Genomic DNA, 22,157 nt, shown 5'->3' with positions numbered 1-22,157 from the left:
ATATATATATATATATATATATATATAAGAGGAAGATAAATGTGAAATTGGGTACCTAAGCTTATATATGCTTAAAGGTATATTCACTTTTCCCATATATATATATATATATATATATATATATATATATATATATATATATATATATATATATATATATATATATATATATAAAGTAAAAGGAAAAAGAAAAAAGATAAAAATAAAAAGATATTTGATTTCTCAAAATTTTGATCACAAAGTAGGTTGGCTTTAATTATAGCTTCTAGATGGAACCCCTGCTGCCATTGTGGGTTATAAGTATGTGATCAAGTTTTACTTCCATGATTACAGAGGAGTGCAAGAATTTGAGCAATAATGAATACTCAAAGTGGAATAGACGACAATACAATGCTCATCGGCCAGGCACAAATATGGCGTTACCTATACGGAGCTTTTGACGCCCTTGCTATACGAAGCTGTATTGAGCTCCATATTGCCGACATAATAAGCAATCACAAACGCGCCACTTTGTCAGATATCGCCACTGGTATCGACTCTCCCTCAATAAATCTTGATGGGCTTGAACGACTCATGAAGTTTTTGGTTCACAGAAAGGTGTTCGATGAAGAAGATGGTGAGGGAGAAAGAGTTTACTCCCTGAACGACTGTTCTAAGTGGTTGTTATGCAATACGAAAATGTCTCTAGCACCGTTTGTTATGATGTTTACAAACCCAATCATGGCTTTGCCTGCGTATGCGGTAACTCGATCAGTTAAAGAAGGTGGTGCAGCGTTTAAACTGGCTCATGAAGAAGAGCTCTTTGATTTTCTTTCGCATAACTCAGACATCAATACCGTTTACAACGAGGGTATGGAATCCGCTACTAATATCATGATGGATGCCATCATCTCGAGTTACAAGAATGGATTTCTTGAGTTGAAAGGAAGCTTGGTGGATGTTGGAGGTGGCACTGGTGTTGCAATATCTGAGATTGTGAAGGCGTATCCACATCTTAAAGGGATCAACTTTGATTTGCCACATGTTATTTCCACAGCACCAACGTATGATGGGGTTACCCATGTTGCTGGTGACATGTTTGAGGCCATCCCTCCTGCAGATACGATCTTCATGAAGGTAAGTTCTATATATTTGCAACTGTGTATGTACAAAAAAGGTTTAATTTCTTAAGTTGTTTGGTTGTAACATTATGTCGCTTACCTCTTTAAATTTATATATGTTAAACTAATACCATCGTGACACTAATCTTTCCATTTCAGACGATCTTGCACAGTTATAGCAATGATGAATTGATGATTGCGTGAAGATACTTAAAAATTGTCAAAAAGCGGTGCCTAAGGAAACTGGAAAAGTCATTATGGTGGAGATTGTTAAAGACCAGAAAGGAGATGATCCTTTCAAAGATATACGTGTTTCATTTGATCTAGCCATGTTTACACTCGTTTCTAGTGGAAGAGAACGAACTGAAGGCGAATGGGAGAAATTACTCAGTGATTGTGGGTTTTGCCGTTACAATATCATTAAAATTCCCGCGCTTTTCTCGGTTATAGAGGCCTTTCCATAATAAACTAATAACATCAACTTCTATAGTAAGTGAATGTTTAATGGCAATTTCATGTACTTTTCTTTGACTTTAATAAATATCAATAATAATCATTTAAGGTGATGGTTTTGAGGAAAAGCTATTCAAGTACTAAAATCTTTCCAGATGTTTCTATGTAAATGGGATGAGTGGATGTCCTCCCCCTGTGTACTGTTCAATTCTTTTGGTGTGCCTTTTAATATATTTCCGGTTTCAATATATATATACTTTAAATAATACATGGATGGTTTTATCTTGTTTTTATAACTTGTCAAATTGTATTTAAAACATGTTTGGATATGTATTTTGGTACTCATTATCTCATTATCGAAACTTAAAGTTGCTTTCAAAAGTTTTTAGGATTCTTTTAAACATTAAAAAATGTTAGTTCAGATAGTCAGATATATAGGTGATATATGTCATATATATCGGTTGAGATCGATAGGATATACATGACATTGTAATATGTGTCATATGCAGCCAAATCCAAAGCAAGGATCTCAAATATCTTGGTATAACAATCACGTTAGATAACAAATATAGAAATGAAGTTGGAATGTGGGATACAAGTTTGGGATCTCTCATTGCTAGATGCATCAAGTAATAAATGAGATTTGTTTTTTTTCATCTTAATTGTCAAGTGCCCCACCTACACCCAACCTCGAAAGAATACTTATTATCCTACACTCATAACCTGTATCATGAACATAACTACTGTCCACCAACAATGGTCCTCCTTTCCTCCATGATGAGCCATCACAACCCACATTCCTCCACCCATTCCCTGTAGATTCTGAGAATGCAGTGTAGCACCCAGTTTTTGGACTAAAATTTTTAAATAAATTAAAAATAATTTAGTTAAATAAAATAGAATAATTAATTTTTAAACAAATAAGTTAGAACTATATGAGTTATATAGATGAATCACAATAATAGTTTCAGTGATAGTTGGAGAAGTTAAAAGTCGAAATTATAACATTTGGAAGGCAAAGATTATAAGCGTCAAAATAGTTAAAGTGTGTTCGACCAAAGACCAGGATGACTCATTTAATCAACACTGGACCATTATATTCATGAGACAGATGGAGAAGGACTAAAAGTGTTATTTCGGAAGTTTAAAAAACTTGGTAGAATGAAGTTTATGGGCAAAAATTGTCAAATTGATGAAAAACTTTGTCTCAACTAGTTTGGGACTAGAATTCCTATGATTATGATGGGAGGGACTTAGAGTGTACATTTCCTAAGTGTGAGTTACTAGTAATTGGTATCGTGTCTATTTACCCATTTGTGCAAGTTTAGTGGTCAAAATATAACGTGGGAAACTTGAAATAAGATGCATACCTTTACCCTTTTCCCTCCTTTCTTCTCCTACACGTTTTTTAGAGTTAGAGAGCATCACCATGGAAATTTAATGAAAGATTTCACATAGAGTTTGAATTAAAGAAGGAATTAAGATCTAAAGCATTCTAAGGCCTACAAGCACCACAACAAAAATGGGCATCTGTCACAAATTTATTAGACTAATTAAATAGCCTTGCATTGGATACCATATATCGGGATTGATGAATTAGTCTCAGATAGTATCTAGTATGGTTGATTTTGATGCGTGATTTATTGGCGACTATATGTTTTGATTTTAATGTTTGATTTATTGGCGACTATATGTATTGATTTTGATGAGTGATTTATTAGCAACTGTTCCAGAAGTGTATCATATATTTACTCCAATTTATATTTGGATGAAAATATATTAGGGACTAAATTTTAGTCTTGGATAGTTTAGTACTAGTTTTTAAATTTTGAGGAAAACTTATTAGAGACCGATAGACTTGTGCTAGTTTTGCTTTGGGAAATCTATGAAAAAGTTTCAATATTTTAGGTTAGTTTACGATTTAGTATCAAATTAAATTTTGTTTACAAAAAAGGACAGATTACCGGCTAAAACTTCGGATTAATCCTTCATGCCGGTTTCACAGATTTAGCCGGTATCTCGTCTCTTTTCATTAATTAATCCAAATTTTGGGGTTTTATCATTAATTAATCAAAATTTTAGGACTTTTTCATTATTTATTACCAATAAACCAAAATATTTGGACTTTTCTTAAGATTAGCTTTAAACTAATATATATTATATGATCTAATTTAATATGTACTATTCCATGTCTTCTTTCTTATGCTCTTCTAGGCTCAGGGTATGTTTTTATCGGTATCGTCAAACCCAACAACAAGAATTTCACTCACAAGCATTGTTAACTCCATCAATTTTCCAAAATTATCCATTCACAACTCTATGATCATCTTTCAATCTCCAAATAAAGAACGGAGAAAATCCTTGTTGATTACATGGATGTCCCTATTACCTAACCATGACTTAAACCGTGGTTCCAACACTTGGATGTTCCTATTACCTAACCATAACTTGAACCCATACACTAATGGTGTTGTCCATAGTGTTGTTAACAATAGAAGACGAATCTCACATGTTCAACCACTGATACATTGGCTCAAGTCTTACTTGATCCTTGTTTCCTTACACAACTATAGAAGCCCCAACATAAGATGAATCCCACATGGTTCATCATTTATTGTTTTTTTTGTCAAAAAGTAAAGCATTTTGGAAGCCCCAAATAGACTAAAACGTAATAATGACAAGTATTGTAATATCACGCCAATTGTCCTTATTACATTTTAGTCTATTTGGGGCTTCCAGAATGCATTAGTTTTTGGCAAGACAAAAACCAATAAATGATGAACTTTTTGATAAAGATCGGAACACAATCTTATTGATGGATCCAAGATCTCCTTCTCGTCCCAAGCCTTTTTCTCCTCAACCTTCTTCCAAAAAATGCAGTACAATATGCAATATTAGCCCCTCTTTCTCTTCTACAAGCATATAGCTCAATTAGGGTTTCTCTCAGAGTGTTAAGATGATAAGGGAGGCGGAATGAAGGCTTAAGGTCCTATAAATAAAACACAAACCCTGAAAATTAGGGTTTTCACACTCAGCTCCTACTCGTTGAGTTGGGGCCCTCCAACTCGTCGAGTAGACTCTAGAAATTACGCGACCATTAACACTCTCTATTTGGCGAGTTGGGGCCTCCAGCTCGTCAAGTTGATCAGACAACAAGAATATAAATTAATTAAATATTATACCTGGCAGTCGGGATGTTACACATATTGTAAGGAAACAAGGGTCAAGTAAGACTTGAGCCATGGTATTAGTGGTTAAACCATTTGGGATTTGTATTTTGTTGTTAACAAAACTATGGACAATGCCATTAGTGTATGGGTTCAAAATAAGGTTTGAGTCATGGTTAGGTAATAGGAACATCCAAGTGTTGGAACCGTAGCTCTTAGGTATACCAAATTCATATTTTAATAGTGTATGATTGATAGCTTGTTGACATTTTTATTACAATTAGAGTTAACATTCTTCATGGTTTTTAGTACATAATATCGAGTTGGTTTTTTTTACCTATGTTGAGTTTTTTAAGCTTAATGGTTCATTCTTCATGGTTTTCAAGCCCTATTGTAAGGAAACAAGGGTCATGTAAGACTTGAGCCAAGGTATTTGTGGTTAAACTATGTGGGATTCGTATTTTGTTGTGAACAACACTATGGACAATGCGAATAGTGTATGAGTTCGAAATAAGTTTCAAGTCATAGTTAGGTAATAGGAACATCCAAGTGTTGGAACCACGGTTTAAGTCATGGTTAGGTAATAGGGACATCCATGTAATCAACAAGGATTTTCTCCGTTCTTTATTTGGAGATTGAAAGATGATCATAGAGTTGTGAATGGATATTTTTGGAAAATCGATGGAGTTAACGAGGCTTGTGAGTTAGATTTTTGTTGTTCGGTTTGACGACACCGATAAAAACACACAGTGAGCCTAGAAAAGCATAAGAAAAAAGACATGGAATAGTACATATTAAATTAGATCATATAATATATATTAGTTATATGTAATCTTCAGAAAAATCCAAATATATTGGTTTATTGGTAATAAATAATGAAAAAGCCCTAAAATTTTCATTAATTAATGAAAAAGCCCCAAAATTTGGATTAATTAACGAAAAAAGACGATATACCGGCTAAATCTGTGAAACCGGCCACGAAGGGTTAATCCGAAGTTTTAGCTGGTAATCTGTCATTTTTTCTAAACAAATTTTAATTTAGGACTAAATCGTAAATTGGCCTAAAATATTGGGACTTTTTCACAGATTTCCCTTTTGCTTTTATATAGAACTTTATACAAACTGAATTTTAGTATTTGATAAAGTTGTATTACTTGTGCTTAGGGACGTAAACTTATTGAATGTTGAATTTTACTATTCGGGACTAATTATTCAATATTTACTCATGAATATCATATATTGGACTTGTGAATCAGTCATAAATATTATCTAAAGGGAAACAAATTATTTTTATTTTCGGATAAACTAACATCAATTTTGACTTTGGAGGACAATGTATTAGAGATTAAATTTCAATATATGATAGAATTGCACAAACTTTTTTCTTTTGAGTTAAACTTTTTGATGACCGAATTTTACTATCTGACATCACCATCGTCTATAGCCACCAACACCAACACCACTATCACATGAGATACCTCTAATGTTACCACTACCACCTCCTCTACCACCATGGCCATCATTACCTCTTTGACGTCCACCACTACTGGCATCACCACCACTTTTGCCACCACCAATACTATCATTGTTGTCGCCACCACCACCACCATTTTCATCACCACCACTACCAACATCATCACCACTAACACGAGCTTTGATGCCTTTATCATCACCACCAACACCATTACTTTCACTGCCACGACTACCACACTACAAAAAAGATGTCATTTAGTGGCATACAAAAAGTGCCATTGAAAACCCAAAAAATGTCATTAAAGGCTTCTTAGAGAATCAGCAACATACATATTAAGTGTCACTAGAAACGCTCCCACTAAAACCTTTTAGTGACACTTTTTTATTTTGCAGCTGTAGTTTTTAGGCTTTTAGCGACGCTTTTTAATTTGTCACTATAAAAAATAAGTTTCTTTTGTGGCACATATTGTGTGCCCTTAAATGCTCATTTGATTAAAAAAAAATGCATGCTACTTTTTAGTCATATATTTTAAGATTTTAGTGGCACTTTTTTATGTGCCACAGTACAAAAAAATATTTTATAACACATTTATGTCGATAAATACTAATAAAATTCTATAATATAGACTATTATATTTACATAATTTTTATCTATAATATAACATAAAATAAATAATTAAATACCAGCATATATAAAATCATAAAAATTCCATTTTATCAAACAAAAATAACAACATTTTCTTTTCCATTCCAATGAAATAAACCATTCTATTCCTTCATTGATTCCATCATAACAAATAAACACTAACTAAAAGAAAAATAAATGTTTCTCCAACCTTGCAAACAAATAGATATTCAATAAACCTTTGTGTGGTTTTCTAAGTCATAATGGTCAATATCAAGCCTATATTTTGCATCTTTTAATTCCAATTCAACTTCTTCACTCTCTACCATGGAAAATCAACAAGAAGCTCAAGGTGATCACGTGAGTCAATCATGTGAGCTATTATAACCTAGTTGCTGAGCTTGCATTTTTTCAATCTCCTGATAAACATATTACATAAATGTTACAAAAAAGTTCTCATGAAAAACCAAGATACATTTATTTGTTAAGAGTTACAAAAACAACAATACCCAAAATCCTTTAATGAATGAGGTAAGACACAATTATAATAAGAATAGTAAATTACATTTTTGGTCCATACAATTTTTTTAAAAAATTTTGGTCCTTATCTGAGGCTTTTGTAACATTTTTTGTCCCTATTCCAAGTAAAATGACTATTTTTGGAACCAAAATTGCAATAAGCTTTTTAATTGGAAGAAGATGGACCAAGAACGTTACAAAAAACCACAATTAAGTAATAAATGTAAATTTATAATTTGTAAAAAGAAAGTACAAGCCTCTGGTTTAGTCTGATGTAAGCAACTACTCTCTCATGATATGTTCGTTCTCCTACCACTTTCAAATGCATCAAACTTATCTTAATGAGTTAAGGACTTAATCTAGACAAATAAGAAACAAACATGCAGACTCTATGCATACATCACTTTTTCCAAATAGACAAACATGATGACAAACTAGTGTCTAAAGATCTATTAGCTAGAGAGTATAAATAAACCGAAATGAACACATTGTGGTTTAATTGTTAGAAGCATAAACATGTTGCTTGAATATGATACTATATTCAACTTAATTTGTAAATTTTCGACAAGAATAAAGTTTATATAGTAGCGATTTTGGTGAACCTATGTATCATATTGAAAAATAATGCCATTAAGCTTTATATTTCAAGAAAAGATATCCTCTGTTTTAGTAAGGTGAGATTACAACTATGATTTTGGAGCTATAAATTCCAAATCAGAAGCATAAAGTCAAAGTTTAGACTGATTTTTACAACCGAAAATCTATAGCCGAGGAATTAAACTCGCTCTAATCACAAATCAAATATCAATTGAAGCAACAATATAACAATATCAAGACAATAAAAATAGTTATAAGAGGAAACATACGAGATTGACATATTGTGTTGAGGTGAGAAGAGAAAGAAATTGTTGTATATATGCTTCTGGTAACTACATCCTGTAACAAGAACCACAAATAACAAAAGCTTAAACCATACAGCCAAAGTTTTTTGATTTACATATACTTGTTATAACTTGTAAATATCATATAAAACATAAATAAGCAAAAAAGATTTATGAAGGTGTATTTACCTCAGATTTGCATATATGCGAATCTTGAGGCTTTGTATAAAAATCATAAAACGCCACATGTCCAGTAGTTGTTCAGCTGCTAAAGTGTGTCCAACATCACGTAAGGCCGATGAAGAAAATGGTGCTTCACATGGTATGCAAAATGAAGATCTTCTTGTTCCTGAGTCAAAACATTGTAAGTTTTTTTTTATCTAGTCCCACACTAGCAACCATCTGTCAGAAATCAAACCTATAAAAGAAAGAACAAAATAATTGTACAAAAGTGATGATTAAACGAATGTTAAAAGTTAAAAAAGTGATTTTGTCATTGGATGGTGAAAAACTAACACCAATAGGTGGCGCATAATGCTACTGTAGCCAAGAAACCTTTGGGTTCCGACAGTTGTATCCCACAAATGAACAAATTCATCATCGTCAGCTGTCACTAAAAGGTGTCCGCTAATCCATGAATAATCAAGTACCCCTTAAGACCTGAGAGCTCGAACCATCAACAAACATCTAGCATAATCAGAAAAACAATGGTACATGAATTACAAACACAATTAAAAACTAAGATTATTAATGATTTTGTGAAAGCAATAAAGTTGAAGAAGAAGACACTTACCCATTTGGATCCTTGAGAGTTCAGTAGCCCTAGCACACTTGATGCAAGGTTGTGAACTATACTATCACCACTAAGAATAATGGAAGCTAAATTTTCATCTATGAAAGTGTATCACATATGTTATTATGTATGTGTGACCGTTGAACCACTTTATATGCCTTCCGTAAATTCCATATCTTACAATTTGGCCACTTCCGCCAGAACAAATGTAATGAGATGCTTTTGAATTGAAGTTGATTGGGAATTAGACTCTTGCAACATGGTATTTAGCCTAATCAATACAAAGAAGATTACATACAAGCAAGATTAGAGTTTAAAATCCTCCATAATTGTAAATAACTATTGATTGTCTTATGAAACTTGAGAGGTAACTTAAAACATATAAAAGAAGTTAAAACCTTCACTTAGATATTATATCAAACAGTTGGGGTGTGTAATATGATATTACAAAGACACCAAATTACCCTTCTTCCATAATTTCTTCACTTTTTTCTTGAACCTTCATCTTTAATCAACTGTTATGTAAAGTAATTAAAGATCTGGAGTATAAACCAAAGATAAAAATTAGGGACAATATTATTAACTTTTGTATCATCAAACAGACAAACGGATAAGAAAACGTGATATTCTCCCTGGTACTTAAGCTAACATATAGGTTTAACAACAAACTTCAATAGCCAAGAAAAACTCCTCGGTACAAAAGAGATAATGCTAAATCAATGGTTTAGGTTACCAACAGAGGATAAAAACTCACCGGAACAGTAGAACCGTTCCGAGAGTTGTTAAAAACTCTCAAAATCAACAATATCATAATGAATTGCAAAAGAAACTAAGGAGATTTGGTATATATTTCACAAATCAAGTGATAAACTAAGTCAATCTACTCCGATCAAACTTAATCGATAGCTTCCATATACCACATATAATGGATTGAGTGTAGACTTGAAAATTAGGGTTTGAGAATAGTTGCTTCGAGTGGAGAGGCTTAAGGAGGTTAGGGTTTAACCAACGGAGAGGGTGGGGAATGTGAGTTGAAAATTGAAATCATACCTGATGTCTTGATGCAATGAGATAGAGCGCGACTTCCTTTTCGATGGTCCGATGATGGTATGATGAAGCTATGAAGTCCGATTGATTAGGGTAGAATAAATGATAAGACATTAAAGGGGGAATGTTTAATTTCATATATTTATTTTAGAAATAAGCGTCGATTCTTTTTGGAGAAAGGAAATAAGATACGGGAATTCATTTTTTTCAGTGGCTTAAAACAAATTGGTAAAACATATTATAAAACTTTAGTGGCATATAAAAAGTATATGACACAAAATAAAGAGTTTTTAGTGGCATTTTAATTTTATATGTCGTTAATAGTAATAATATTAGTGACATAGATTATTAACTGTCATTAAATGTACTAATTTTATAATGGCATATAAAATGTGCCACTAAAAACATAATATAGTGGCAAAATAAAAATGTGCCATTAAAAATGTGTGCCACTAAATGTCATTTTGTTTGTAGTGCCACTAGCACTACCAGCTATGCCACAACCACCACCTTCGGTCCTCCACTACCACTAGCACCACCACCTCCGCCACCTCCACCACTACCATCTTCTCCGACGTAAGCATCAACAACTTTGTTGCCAACAACACCAACATCACCTGTATCACCTTCGTCATCACCACCACTACCTCCACCCTTACCACTATTATCATCACCTCTGATGCATCCCCTCTTCCCCCCCCCCCCCCTATACACCAAATCAACTACCCACACCACCACCAATATTATCGTCGCCATCACCATCACTACCTTCAAAAGCGAACACCACCACAGCCACGACCATTGACCACTTTCGCCTCCACCATTATCATCACTGCCACTAAAACTACCACCATTGCACTACCACCACCATACCACCTTCGTTTCCTGTACATCTGCGGCCACCACCACTACCATCACTACGACAAACCTTGTTCCTCCACCGCCAACTGGAGCACCACCACCTTCGATCCTCCACGACCACTAGCTTCACAACCACCACACCTGCCACCTTTACTACCCAAACCACCTCCAACAACACCATTATCACCTTTGCTGCTAACACCACCACAACCAACTATGTTACCTCCACGATCAACACCGCCATCACATTTACCACCATCGTCACCACCTCCACCAGTAGCACCACTACCACTAGGACGATCACCTCCAAATCTTCATGAATAGCACGCTAATAAGTACCAAATTACACACCATTTTGAATTATACGTAACAAGTATAAGGCTATGTTTGGCGTACTGGCTGAAAACTTAGTTGTTAACTAAAAAGCTAGTTGGTAGCTGAAAAGCTAGTTGAATTATATAAAAGTAGATACAATGACACTTAAGAGTATGTGTTTCTATAATTAATTAAGGGATATATTTGGAAATTTTTTTAAAAAACTTCTAAAAAGCTAGTCTGAGTAACTTTTAAAAAAGCTAGTTTATAAACTACTTTTTGATTTGCCAAACACAACAATATAAAAAAACTCGAAAAATAAGTTTGCTGAGGCACGTCAAACACATCCTAAGTTTATATAGTAACGACTCAGATTTTTTTTTTTATTTAAAATTTGTATTGTCATGCTTTATTCATATATATGTCTCTTATATTATATTATCTTTTAGTTTTAAATAAATAACATTATTTATTATATATTTTGTCATTGTTTTTTAATTTCTTTAATATTTTGTTTTTTATATAATATCATCATATTAATTTACATTAACAATGATATAGTTACATTTATTTTATTTTGTAAACCTTAAATTACACATGCTATAACCTAATATACTATACTAGGTTTAAACCCATGTACTACACGATTGTTAAATTATAACAAATTCTAATTTTTAAAATCTTTGTTTTGTACAATGCTGCTTTAACAACAAATATTGAAATAACATACAAGTTTTTCATTTTTTAAAGAAGAGAAAAGAAAAAAACATACAAGTTAAAACGTATTAAACATGAAAGGTAATATTCAATATACTTAATTGTGTCTTTGCATAAAATTAGATCTCTATCCAATGGTGCTTGAATTAAAAACCATCTGCAAATGTCTATAAGCAATTCAGATCATTAAAATTACACTTTATGTGTTACACATTATACTTAGTTACATATACAACAAATTAACCCTTATACTATTTCATAACTTGAAAACGAGGACCAACCTTCTTTTATGATATGTGCACAAACCAGATCAAAGTTGAAAGTCTAAAATCTATATCAAACATAGATTGAAAGTTTAAAACCCATATAGAATATGTATTCGATAGTTTCCAATATGCATAATAGATATTATTTAATTTTCACTTTCTTATTTAACAAATGGCATATTTTTTCTTTCAAATTATAGTTTCTATGCATTCAAAGTAGGTTACAAATTAAGATATGCATCTGGTAGATTTTTTAGTTCTTACTATTGTTTGAATAAATGACATATGTTTAGTTAACCTACCTTTAAAGTACCTATGAAAAAACCACAAATGAAAAGGTTGCAATAAATCAGAGTACCAACATATAGTTGTTTATTGTAATCTTCACAGAACGTAGGAACTTTACAAAGAACCAAATTCTCTAACTATGTACCGTGAGTTAAAAATTCAAGAACTTTATTTGAAATTAAAGAAAATGTATATCGGTAAAGAAAGCTTGAAACTCATTCTATATCCAAGTCTCTATAATTCTGCGTTCATGAAAAACTTATTCTCTATTAAAACGAGCACTCATCTCGTTTTCCATCAAACAAACACGGTTAGAATAACTAATTAACAAAGTAAAATGACATCCATACTTATAAATTAGAATCATCAACCTACTCAGTTTCTTATGGAGAATGCAGAGCCCATGGAGAATCATACCCAATCAGAGAAAATGGTCACAATAGATATGGTTTCATACTTTGATTGATGAGTCACATAATTTGTTTCGTTACACTCTGAGTAGCCCTCGCTTTCCAAAAAAAAAAGGAAAATCTAATTAGCAAGAAAAGAAAAAAAAAAGGAAAATGGTAAGTGTTGTAACAAACCATGGGTGATTGTTTGTTTCTCCAAACACAACACATACTGAATACGGGATTAGAAACACGAAACCTCATATAAGTTTTGAGGAAAACTGTCTTGTTTGTGAAGGGGGCGAAGAATAGAACCCTTGTTCGTAGGTTTTACAATGAACTCGGGAATTTCGAGAACTATCATCAGAAGTTTTTAAGCTCCAAACACTTTCACAACATCAAAATATAAATACATTAACCTTCAAAATTTTACAGATAAAAGACAAAGAAATTATATAACAATTGATCGAGTGTAGATGAAATAGAAAATGTATCCTAAATATGAATGAATGACATGATCTTAAATCAGTACCGTAATCAAATAAAAGAAAAACATGCATCACAGTCATATTAATATTAAAACACAAATCTCAAAGTTGTGCTAAACTAATCAACATCATCATGCATTATATTTACGATGTCAAAATACTTACACACCTTAATGGCTGAGAAACTGGAGCTATGTATATTTCAAGATAAAAAAAAGATGATACAAAAATATTGATTTGGATAAAACTTGGGGTGAAATCGGTGTCCAGAGCTCTCCTTAGATTGCTCCATGGATATCAAGACGAACCTAGATCCGCTTCTTAGTTGTTCGATATCTGTCAAGCTGAAATCCAATTACCTTCATCACCAAAATAAGTGTTAGACATGCCGCAACGCTAGAAATTGGTTGAACCATTTCCGTGTGTGAAAAGCTTACATATCAATTGTCTACTCTAATATATGAATATTTTAAATTAATTTTTATTTCCCATGTCATTTTATGATTTTTCTATTTTATTAAAACCCACATATTATATAAATCTAATAATAAATACATATCAAATGGACTTTTCTTTTAAGTTTCAAAATTACTAAATTAAAGTTTCATTAAGTTTTTTTATTTATTTATCTAAATTATTTAGAAAAAAGATTTTAATTTTTATAATTCAATATTTTTCTCATTTTTCTTATAAATTCAAAATTCTCAAATATTTTAAATTTTATATTTATTTTTTTTTTTAAATAAACTCGTAATGTAATACATAGATCTCACACCTAATTATTATCATTTGGACCTTGAAAATGCATATTTACAGATACATTGTTCATAAATGAGTAAAAACACAAAAAAAAAAAAATCATGATCCATACAAATAAGAATCTAAATGGAGTCGAATATCTAGATCGGGATTGAAATGCATACCTCACATTTCGTCACTACAAATCAAAGAAACGGTAAGAAAGGAAGATGGTGAGAGAGACTTTTTTTTGTGATTTCCTTACGGATTTATCATGGGATAATATCATTATTTGAAAATCAAATTCCTGAAATTGAGGAACACAACAATCTATGGGATTTTGGAGCTGATTTATCGCATAGAAGTTGGAGACTCTTAATTGTTTCCAAGGCAATAGCCGATAGCTTTTTAGTATAATATTTGATATACAATGCATGGAATATTAACTCTTCAAATCTAATCTCTTTCGATTTTTTTTTCTACAACATATCATTTATACTAAAATTTCGTTTTCATTTTGGGTTTTTCTAGATTCTATAGTTTGCATAAAAACAATTTATTTGTATCAAAATAAAGTTATTACTTTCAATATTCTATTACTATTAGTATTTATTTAATAAAAAAATTAGTTTGAATTTGATTGTTAATAGGTATGAAAAGTTTGTTAGATTGGATGTGTGGGTATAGGGAAATTAGTTTTTAATAGAAAAAATGGATTTGATTTGGTTGATAACCATGGTAGTCTAAAAAATTTCGATTTATATTTTATACGAAGTGTATAAAAATTATTTGATTTAAAAAAGTTATTAACTTAACATATTATATCCGAATCGAAGTTTGCAGAAAGAGGATTTGGAGTATTTATTAAATGAGAAATTAAAAATCGTCGTACTTATCCTTTTATCAATGTTAAATGGTATTATCACATTTTAATTAAATTAATAACATTATAAAATAATTGTCATTATTTTATATGGTTGAGAAAAATATGTAGAAACCAAAGTAGGTTCGCATCATTTTTAGCTTCTAGACAGAACCCCTGAGTTTGTGAGGTTATAAGTATGTGATAAAGTTTTACTTCCATAAATCCACTACATACTGTGCAGAGTGCAAAGAGTTTGAGCAAGAATGAACGCTCAAAGTGGAATAGACGACAATACAATGCTAATAGGCCAGGCACAAATATTGCGATATCTATGCGGAGCTATTGATGCCATGGCTATGCGATGTTGTGTTGAGCTCCATATTGCCGACATAATAAGCAACCACAGCCGCCCTACTTTGTCAGATATCGCCACTGGTATCAACTCTCCCTCAATAAATCTTGATGGGCTTGAACGACTCATGAGGTTTTTGGTTCACAGAAAAGTGTTCGATGAAGAAGATGGTGATGGAGAAACAGTTTACTCCCTGAACCACTCCTCTAAGTGGTTGTTATGCAATACGAATATGACTTTGGCACCGTTTATTATGATGTTTACAAACCCATTCATGGCTTTGCCAGCGAATGCGTTAAGTCGATCAGTTAAAGAAGGAGGTACAGCTTTTAAACTGGCCCACGGCGAAGAATTCTTTGATTTTCTTTCACATAACTCAGACATCAATAGCCTTTTCAACGAGGCTATGGCATCCGTTACTACTATCACCATGGATGCCATCATCTCCAACTACAGGAATGGATTTCTTGGGTTAAAAGGAAGCGTGGTGGATGTTGGAGGTGGTACTGGTGTTGCAATATCTGTGATTGTGAAGGCGTATCCACATCTTAAAGGGATCAACATTGATTTGCCACATGTTATTTCGACAGCAACATCATATGATGGGGTTACCCATGTTGCTGGTGACATGTTTGAGGCTATTCCTCCTGCAGAAACGATCTTCATGAAGGTAAGGGTTGTTGTTTTTGAAATTATAATGTTTTATCTTTTCATCTTTATGTACAAAAAGACTTAATTTCTTAAGTTGTTTGGTTGTAAGTTGTAACATTTAGTCGAATACTTCTTTAATATATAGTGACATTAGTCTTTCCATTTCAGACGATCTTGCACAGTTGGAGCGATGATGATTGTGTGAAGATACTTAAAAATTGTAGAAAAGCGGTGCCTAAGGGAACTGGAAAAGTCATTATGGTGGAGATTGTGCAACACCCGACAGGAGATGATCCTTTGAACGATACACGTGTTACGTTTGATCTAGTCATGCTTACATGCTTTTCTACAGGAAGAGAACGAACTGAAGTCGAATGGGAGAAATTACTGATCAGTGAATGTGGCTTTTGCCGTTACAATATCATTAAAATTCCTACACTTTTCTCGGTTATAGAGGCCTTTCCATAATAACTTAAGATAAGATGAACTTCTCGAAATGAAAGTTTAATGGCAATCCCATGTACTTTTCTTTCACTTTAATAAATATCAATAATAATCATTTAAGGTGAGAGTTTTGAGGAAAAGTTATTCAAATACCAAAAATCGTTAGAGATGTATTCATGTACTTCAAATAATTCATGGATGGTTTTATCTTGTATTAATTATAACTTATCAAATTGCGTTGTCTCATTATCGAAACTTGGAGTCGCTTTCAAATGTCTCTTAAACAACGGTAAAAAAATGCAGTAGCTCAGATATTTAGTCAAATATGTCAGTAGTATGTCATATATGTCCGGTTGAGATCATGGCGGATCCCTTAAGGGGTTGAGATCATGTCGGTAATATTAATTTTTTTTATAAATTAATTTGTTATTTAAAGATAATTACTATATTGGCATCTCTTCATTTTCCAAACAGATAACAATTTAATATTTGGATGGATGGTATGGGCCACAACGAGAAACGATTTGGCTGAGATGGCACACAAAAACGCGGTCGTAAGGGGGAACAGATAAAGTCAAACAGGAGAAAAACAGATAAAGTAACACCTCCAAACCGGAACGGCGGAAACGTTCGAGGGTGGATTACGTCATGTTTAGTATCATAACACATGTATCACAGCAATCATAGTAACAAACAACCACTGTATTAATATTAAAGTGTTTACAAGTAGTAATTCACCAAAAGATTGAATCCAAAAGTAAATAACAAAGGAAGACATGAAGTTATTATACTTCATCTTCTGAATCCCAACGCGCGTACCTGTCTACTAGCTTCTTGAGAATACAAGTTATTTTGAAAGAGTAGATCAACATTTAAGCTGGTGACTTCATAAGTATTTTAGTGATGTAAAGTTGTAAGTTCTTGTAACATCCCAAACATACGAGCCAAAAATTTCATTTTTAAAACATATTCTTAGCGAATCTTAGAAATAAAAAGCTCACTGATTATATCATTTCATAAAGGTTATCGCATGTCTTGAGAAACATTTCGTAAATATATAATAAAGTCAGAGTACAAATTCCCAGGAGGATCTCATAGTGCGGAATACAAAACGTGTGTGTGATGGGCCGCTACCGCGCCAGCTCCTTCCCCTTCGAAGAAGATGTTCCAGAAAACAAAACTGAAAACTGTAACCACGAAGCTTAGTGAGTTCCCCCAACATACCACATTCCATACAATCACATAACATACATATATTGTCAGACATATCTGGGTGCCCGACCTACCCCTTCGGTCCTCTCGACCGGATACTATCTAGTATATCTGGGAGATGGCCTGCCCTTCGGTCCTCTCGACCGGATTCTGACTAGCATATCTGGGTGCTAGTCTCCCCTTCGGTCCTCTCGACCGGGTACTGGGGACTATTTCACCCCTACTACTACCACATAACACATATATCACATAATCTATCTAGCATGACGGGGCATGACCGCCCCTTCGGCCCTATCGACCGGTAATCTGGGGGACTGTCTCCTCCTACTGTCACTAGCACATAACATCATATCATACTAGCACAATAACATATCACAGGTAGTAGCAACCCTAGATGAATATCACAGAGACAATCATATATCATGTAATTCCTACTGGTGGGCCGACATTGTGGCCGTAGACCCACCGCTACTGGAAGGTAACTCACATCAAAGTAGCTGGTGATCAGTGTGGGAACTAACTGTCTTCTACGTGTAAATAAACACCGCTGAATCATCCACTAGGCACTTCCGCAGCTGGGAGACATGGAAAGTGATGTGGATCTGACTGAGCTCGGCTGGCAGATCCAGCCTATATGCCACCTTGCCCACCCGGGCTACAACCCTGAACGGACCAATGTATCTCGGGCCCAACTTGCCCCGCTTCCTAAATCGAATGGCGCCTTTCCAAGGCAACACCTTCAGGAGAACCATATCCCCGACCTGGAACTCCAGGTCTGATCGACGCTTGTCGGCGTAACTTTTCTGCCGACTCTGCGCAGTCTGAAGCCTGCTTCGAACCTGTTGGATCCTCTAGGTCGTCTTGAGCGCCACCTCAATGCTCCCCATGACCCTCTGGCCAACTTCACCCCAACATATCGGGGTCCTGCACTTCCGTCCGTACAACATCTCGAATGGAGGACGGTCAATACTCGCGTGGTAGCTATTGTTGTACGAGAACTCAGCCAAGGGAAGATAAGTATCCTAGATACCACCAAAATCTAGCACGCATGCCCGCAACATATCCTCCAAAGTCTGGATGGTCCGCTCGCTCTGACTATCCGTCTGCGGGTGAAAGGCGGTGCTAAAATGCAGACGAGTGCCCAACTCATCATGAAACTTCTTCCAAAACCTGGAAGTGAACTGCGCATCTCGGTCTGATATCACTGACACTGGCATCCCGTGCCGCACCACTATGTCCCTGATATATATATATATATATATCGGCCAACTTTTCGGCCGAGATACTCTCCTGGATTGGAATAAAATGGGCGCTCTTGGTCAATCGATCCACGATGACCCAAATTGAATCTACTCCTCGCGCAGTCCTGGGAAGCTTTGTGATAAAATCCATCGTAATATCTTCCCATTTCCACAACGGGATGTCCAATGGTCGCATCTTGTCGTGCGGTCTCTGATGCTCGGCCTTGACCTTCCTGCAGGTCAAACACCGCTCGACGTAACATGCCACATCCCGCTTCATGCAGGGCCACCAATAGTCTAGACGAAGATCCCTATACATCTTAGTTGCCCATGGATGAATAGAGAATCAGGATTTATGCGCCTCCGCCATCAAGATCTGGCGCACACCTTCGTGATACGGCACCCACACCCTACGGTGTAGTGTCAATAATCCTCGGCTATCATAATCAAAGGAGGTGAGTTGACCCACTATGCGCTCGCTCTTCCGATGTTCCTCCTTCATAGCCTCCTGCTGAGCTTCCCGAATCTGCTCTAACAGTGGAGTCACCACTGTCATCCTCATACACACATCCCTGATCGGTGCCGCCTTACGGCTAAGCACATCGGCCACCACATTGGCCTTCCCCGGGTGGTAAAGGATCTTGCAATCATAATCCTTCACCACGTCCAACCACCGACGCTGCCTCATGTTCAGATTCGGCTGATCCATAAGGTACCTCAAACTCTTGTGGTCCGTGTAAATGGTACATCGAACCCCGTAGAGGTAATGCCGCCAAATCTTGAGGGCGAAGACCACTGCCCCCAACTCTAAATCATGCGTCGCATAGTTCGCCTCGTGAGGCTTTAGCTGCCTCGAGGCATAAGAAATGACGTGACCCTTCTGCATCAATACTGCGCCTAAGCCCGAGATGGACGCATCACAGTATACCACAAAATCATCTACGCCCTCGGGCAGGGCTAAGATTGACGCCTCGCACAATCTCTGTCTCAGAATCTCGAACGTTGCCTGCTGCTCAGGCCCCCATCAAAAGACCACGGCCTTCCTAGTCAACCGTTTCAGTGGTACGACTATCTTGGAGAAATCCTGAATGAATCTCCGATAGTAGCCTGCTAACCCTAGGAAACTCCGAATCTCGGATGGAGACTTCGGAACCTCCCACCTCATCACGGCCTCCACCTTGGCCGGGTCTACTGAAATCCCGTTCTGGTTGACAAGGTGCCCAAGAAACTGCACCTCGCGCAACCAAAACTCACATTTGGAGAACTTGGCGTACAAGCTCTACCTCTTCAAGGTCTCCAAAACTTCTCTCAGATGCTCCTCGTGCTCCTCCTGCGTCTTGGAATAAACCAAGATGTCATCAATGAAAACTATCACAGACCGATCCAGCATCGGTCTACACACGCGGTTCATGAGATCCATGAACGCGGCAGGAGCATTGGTGAGCCTAAACGACATCACCACGAACTTATAATGGCCATAACGTGTCCGAAACGCGGTCTTCTGTACATCCTCCTCTCTGACCCTAATCTGATGATATCCTGAACGCAAATCGATCTTGGAGAACCAAGATGCTCCCTGTAACTGATCAAAGAGGTCATCAATCCTCGGGAGTGGGTAACGGTTCTTCACTGTCACCTTATTCAGCTCCCAGTAATCTATACACATCCGATGCGACCCGTCCTTCTTCTTCACAAATAGGATCGGGGCTCCCCAGGGTGAACTACTCGGTCGAATAAATCCCTTGTCTAGCAGCTCCTGCAGCTGCGTAGACAACTTCTGCATCTCGGGAGGAGCCAACCGATAGGGTGCCTTGGCTATCGGAGCCGCACCAGGAACTAGGTCGATCCTGAACTCTACCTGACGCTCCGGAGGTATTCCAGGAAGCTCCTCCGGGAACACATCAGTGTAGTCTCGTACCACTGGAACCTCACTCACCGTCGCCTTACCCGTCTCCCGGGTATCCATAACATACGCGACATATCCCGCGCAACCCTGCTGAAGGTAGCGCCTAGCTCTCTCTGCTGAACATACTGTAGGTCCACGATGTGGCCTCTCGCCGAGGATCACCAACTCTCCCCCACTTGGGGTCCTAATCCGTACTGACTGCTATGCGCAATCTATCACCGCCCCATTAGGGCTCAACCAATCCATGCCTATAATCACCTTATTCCCCCGCAAAGGGATGGGAACCAAATCCACCAAATAGTGCTCCTCAAATAACCTTAGGACACAATCCCTGAATACTGCTGACGCTCGCACCGATCGATCATTGGCAATCTCTACCTCTAAAGGGCAATCCAACATGCCCGAAGACTCATTAAACCTCTTGCTAAGTGCAAGGGAAACAAATGATTAGGTGGCACCCGAGTCAAACAACACCTAAACAGGAATACCGTTCACATGGAATGATCCTAATGCATATACACAGAGCACATATCAATATCATAACATCATAAAATTAAGATAGAGGGAAAGAATCATACCCGTCAGCACATCAGGTACGGCACGTGCCTCCTCTGTCGTCAGCTGAAACGCCCGGCTCCTCACCACTGGAGCCTCTGCCTTGCCCTGCCAGCCATCTGTAATCCGCAAGGTAGCTGGAGCCGGCGCCTTAACCGGCGCTGATGCTGTCAACTGGGGGCAATTGGCCTTCTTGTGGCCCCACTGGTTGTAGTGGAAACACAGCAACTCCGATGTCTGAATCACAGGTGCAGGGTCGCTACAATCCCTACTGAAGTGCCCTAACTTGCCGCACTTGTAGCAGCCTAACGATCCCAACTTGCACGCTCCCTCGTGCGTCTTGCCGCATTTCATGCAGTGGCCCCGCCCTTGTTGGCCTTTCGGCCCCACATCTGATCCCTTGGGCTTCTTCCCCGAAGCCCCCATAACATGCCCCTCCTCCGCCTTCCTCTTCCGGATGTGCTCCAGATCTATCTACCTCTCCCTTGCCCTGACAATCATAGAGTCCAGGGTAGGGCAAGATGAAAAACTGACATGCTCCTGAATATCAGCTCGTAGCATGTCATGATAGCGGGTCCTCCTCATATCCTCATCACCCGCGTACTGGGGCACCAACAACGCACTCTCCCGGAAGTTGGCGGTGATCTCCGCCATAGTCTCCGTCGTCTGTCTCATATCTCGGAACTCCCTGGTCAGCTGCTGAAGCTCAACAACCGGTGTACACTCTACCCTGAACCTGGTCACGAAGTCCGACCATGTCATAGCCTCAACAGCCGAGGCTCCCAACGAGTCACCAACGGACTCCCACCAA

General features: G+C 36.5%; 3 protein-coding genes and 1 pseudogene across 3 annotated transcripts; 2 read left to right on the top strand and 2 right to left on the bottom strand.

Moving 5' to 3' along the window:
* Positions 1-278: 278 nt before the first annotated feature.
* On the top strand, positions 279-1,799 carry LOC111904995 (desmethylxanthohumol 6'-O-methyltransferase-like; annotated as a pseudogene).
* Positions 1,800-2,211: 412 nt separating this feature from the next.
* On the bottom strand, positions 2,212-7,147 carry LOC111905002 (uncharacterized). The gene is made up of 3 exons (XM_023900682.1): positions 7,058-7,147; positions 6,153-6,430; positions 2,212-2,407 (listed from the first exon to the last, which is right to left on the bottom strand). The coding sequence occupies exons 1-3, from the start codon at positions 7,145-7,147 to the stop codon at positions 2,212-2,214; spliced, it is 564 nt and encodes a 187-aa protein (XP_023756450.1).
* A 3,403-nt stretch (positions 7,148-10,550) lies between these two features.
* Positions 10,551-11,975, bottom strand: LOC128126872 (glycine-rich protein DOT1-like). The gene is made up of 3 exons (XM_052765025.1): positions 11,929-11,975; positions 10,987-11,231; positions 10,551-10,873 (listed from the first exon to the last, which is right to left on the bottom strand). Exons 1-3 carry the CDS (start codon positions 11,973-11,975, stop codon positions 10,551-10,553), a joined length of 615 nt encoding a protein of 204 aa, XP_052620985.1.
* A 3,176-nt stretch (positions 11,976-15,151) lies between these two features.
* Positions 15,152-16,572, top strand: LOC111904996 (desmethylxanthohumol 6'-O-methyltransferase). The gene is made up of 2 exons (XM_023900679.2): positions 15,152-16,007; positions 16,157-16,572. Exons 1-2 carry the CDS (start codon positions 15,249-15,251, stop codon positions 16,454-16,456), a joined length of 1,059 nt encoding a protein of 352 aa, XP_023756447.1. The 5' UTR covers positions 15,152-15,248; the 3' UTR covers positions 16,457-16,572.
* The last annotated feature ends 5,585 nt before the right edge of the window (positions 16,573-22,157 follow it).

The sequence above is a fragment of the Lactuca sativa genome, chromosome 6 (assembly GCF_002870075.4).
Source record: "Lactuca sativa cultivar Salinas chromosome 6, Lsat_Salinas_v11, whole genome shotgun sequence".
Classification (NCBI taxonomy): Eukaryota; Viridiplantae; Streptophyta; class Magnoliopsida; order Asterales; family Asteraceae; genus Lactuca; species Lactuca sativa.
Note: the sequence above shows the minus strand (reverse complement) of the source record. Positions and strands in the feature narration are given on the sequence as shown.